General features: G+C 55.7%; 1 protein-coding gene and 1 long non-coding RNA gene across 2 annotated transcripts in view; both read right to left on the bottom strand.

Moving 5' to 3' along the window:
* LOC113961145 overlaps positions 1–1,429 on the bottom strand; it is a 2,609-nt gene extending 1,180 nt beyond the window's left edge. Inside the window, exons 1-3 of the long non-coding RNA XR_003532216.1 lie at positions 1,402–1,429; positions 1,035–1,098; positions 618–910 (exon numbers count right to left, since the gene is read on the bottom strand). This is a non-coding gene — a long non-coding RNA (uncharacterized LOC113961145). The remainder of the gene's footprint in view (positions 1–617; positions 911–1,034; positions 1,099–1,401) is intronic.
* Positions 1,430–1,566: 137 nt separating this feature from the next.
* IL15RA (interleukin 15 receptor subunit alpha) lies at positions 1,567–2,771 on the bottom strand (the record flags this gene model as incomplete). Its single annotated transcript, XM_027671212.1, has 3 exons — positions 1,567–1,730; positions 1,906–1,986; positions 2,492–2,771. Coding segments are annotated over 3 exons (525 nt in total), but the record flags the coding sequence as incomplete, so codon positions are not given.
* Positions 2,772–3,168: the final 397 nt, after the last annotated feature.

The following is a 3,168-nucleotide window of genomic DNA, read 5'->3' on the forward strand; positions in this document are numbered from 1 at the left end:
CCCAAACCCCATTATCCCAAACACCTCAATCCTGGCATCCCAAACACCTCAATCCTGGCATCCCAAACACCCCCATCCCGGCATCCCAAACACCCCAATCCTGGCATTCCAAACACCCAAATCCCATCTCCCAAGCACAAAATCCCAGCATCCCAAACCCCATTATCCCAAACATTCCAATCCCGGCATCCCAAACACCCCTATCCCGGCATCCCAAACACCCCCATCGCAGCATCCCAAACACCCCAATCCTGGCATCCCAAATGCCCAAATCCTAACTCCCAAGTACAAAATCCCAGCATCCCAAACCCCATTATCCCAAACACTCCAATCCCAGCATCCCAAACACCCCCATCCCAGCATTCCCAAACACCCAAATCCTGGCATCCCAAATGTCCAAATCCTAGCTCCCAAGCACAAAATCCCAGCATCCCAAACACCGCAATCCTGGTATCCCAAACACCCCCATCCCAGCATCCCAAACACCCAAATCCCAGCATCCCACCCCCTCCCCTTGGATACAGCCCACCCCATCCCACTCCCTGCCAACCCCCAGCATCCCACAGGGGGCCAATTCCTCCAAATCCTTGCTCCCGATCCCGGAAAAACCCCCTCACCCTTGGGACCTGGAGCCGTGCCATCCATGGGAATCACTGCTTCGGGCTGGGAAGAGCAGCCACACGTCCCTTGGGATGAGGCTGCTCCACATGGAGACCAGGATGTGCCACCACTCACGGCTTCCCGTGGGATCCTGGAGCATCCTTGGGGCTGGCGGACGCACCGAGTTTTCCCGGCTGCGGGCGCTCATCCCGTGGGAACGATCCCGGGGGGTGCCACCTCCTCATTCCCGGGGGCGGGAGCCGCCATGGGAATGTCCCTGGGTGTCACGTCGTAGCCCTGCCGTGGGCACCTGTGGAAGGGAAGAGGAGCATCCCCGGCATTCCAAGGCCTTTCCTCGGCTTTCAGGGAAGCGTGGAGGCCGAGGAAAACTCATCCCTGGGATGGGAAGACCTGGTGGGGTTGGGAATACTTACGTTTTCCTTCTCCAGCAGCAGCAGCAGGAGGCCACGATTCCGGCGACCAGGAGCGCCGGGAACCCTGTGGAAAAGCCACAGGGATGGATGAGCATCTTCCAGCTCATGGATGAGGGCACGGCCCGGCTCCAAACGAAACAGCTCCACAAAGAGCTCCATAAAAACCTTGGATGCGGTCCCAAGGTGCCCTCCCCACCCTGGCAGGGATAAAACTGGGAATTCTCCTTTCCAGGGAGAAGTTTGGGTGCTGCCTCCTTCCCACCTCGGTGACATTCCCATGGAATAAAAGCTCCCACAGCCCCGAGTGCTTTGGAGCTTTAAAAATATGGAAAATGAGCCCCCACTTCCCAAAACAAGCTCGTCTTACCGATGGAATAGGCCAAGGTCTGGCTGGAAGCTGGAAAAGAAGGGAGAAAGCTTTTTTTTTTAGCTGGAAAAGTCGGGATAGTGGGAAGAGCATTGCTAAGGAGTTTTGGGGAGAAGGGAAAAAAAAATCCACTGGGAAAAGCAAAAGAGCTTTTCCCGGATGGAATTATCCCTGGGGGAGGGGTGTTATATTCCCATGGGAAGCATCCCAACCTGTGCCATTGTCCGAGGGGGGCAGCGGGGTTGTTTCCGGGGGCCTGGATGTCTCCGGGGGTGTCCCGTCAGCTCCAGGCTTTCCCGCCGGAGAAGGGCTGGAAGTGGGGCTGGTTCCTGCAGGGAAAAGGGCGTAAAATCCCATTTGAATTCCCTTCCCAATTCCAAAATGGAAAAGGCGGCTTTGCGGCGCCGGCACGACGCCCCAAATCCAGCAGCCCCCAAAATGGTGTCGTTTCATGGGATTTAAAGGGTTTCTCCCCGAAAATCCCGGAATTTTTGAGTTGCTCACCCCTCCGGGTGGTGCTCTCCGTGCGCAGCTCCGTCGGGATCGCAGGGACGGGGGTTTGTGGAGGAGGAGCCGCCGGGTCTCCTGTGGGAAAACACCACCGGAAATCAGGGAATAAACCCTCCAACCCCGGTTTGTTGGGATGGGAAAGGGACATCATCCAATATGAGGGACCGGGGGGTCACTCCACAAAAATATCCCTCAGTTATCCAAACTTTTAACTGTTTTTTGGGAAGTAGTGTTGATTGATCTGTCAGTTCATTAATTAATATTCCATCCTCTGTTGGCTATTAATTCTCTAATTAATTCTAATTAATTAATTCCAATTAATCCCCGTTTTCAGTCCTTTTACCATCTTTTTTTTTTCCCCAGATGGATCTTTTTTCCATCTTTTTTTTCCCTCCGGCTCCGGCGAGCCCTTAAGCTTCGGATTTGCTTTTCCAACCCCCGGAGCGCATCCCATCATCCATTACTCATCCCGAGGATTAATTCTCCTCCCAAAACGCTGAACGGGGAATACAACCCCTCCCCGCATCCCTCGGCAGTGAAATTCCCACTTCCCACTGCCTGATTCCCACAGGGAGCTCACGGATGCACTGGAGCGTGGGGTCGGTCCAGCCGGGCCGGGCGGATCCATCCCGGAGGACGCACTGGATGAGGTTGGAAGTGCCGGCTTTCCGCTTGTATCCCGGGTCGCAGGAGTAGCGCAGCAGGGAGTGGAGCCCCGTGTTGTTCCCCACCTCGATGTGGGCGTTGGCCACGGCCTTGGGGCGGCTGCATCGCGCTGGAGAGGGATGGAAAACGCATGGAATCACAACCGGGACGCCGGGAAACCGCCGGGAACGTCCCCGGAAGTGTCCGAGGCCAGGCTGGAGCAAGCTGGGATAGCGGAAGGTATCCCTGCCCACGGCTGGAGCTGGATGGGATTTATGGTCCCTTCCAACCCAAACCATCCCGTGATTCCAGGAAATCCTGGCTAGGAGTGGATTTAGGGACTGGATGCTGCCCTGGAGCTGGGAGAGCCTCATCCGGCCTCCAGAAATAATCCGGGATGGCTGTGTCTGTGCACAGGAATTAGAAAGGGAAAACTATCCCTGTCATCCTTGTGGTCACCTGGAGCAGCTCTTCCAGGGAATGGAGAAAGGGAAGACTCGATTTCCAGCATCTCTGTGGTCACTTGGAGCATCTCCAGGGAATGGGAAAGGGAAAACTTGATTTTTGGAATCTCTGTGGTCTCTTGGAGCAGCTCCTCCAAGGACTGGGAAA

The sequence above is a fragment of the Neopelma chrysocephalum genome, unplaced genomic scaffold (assembly GCF_003984885.1).
Source record: "Neopelma chrysocephalum unplaced genomic scaffold, ASM398488v2 Primary Assembly neopelma1_97054, whole genome shotgun sequence".
Taxonomy (NCBI): Eukaryota; Metazoa; Chordata; class Aves; order Passeriformes; family Pipridae; genus Neopelma; species Neopelma chrysocephalum.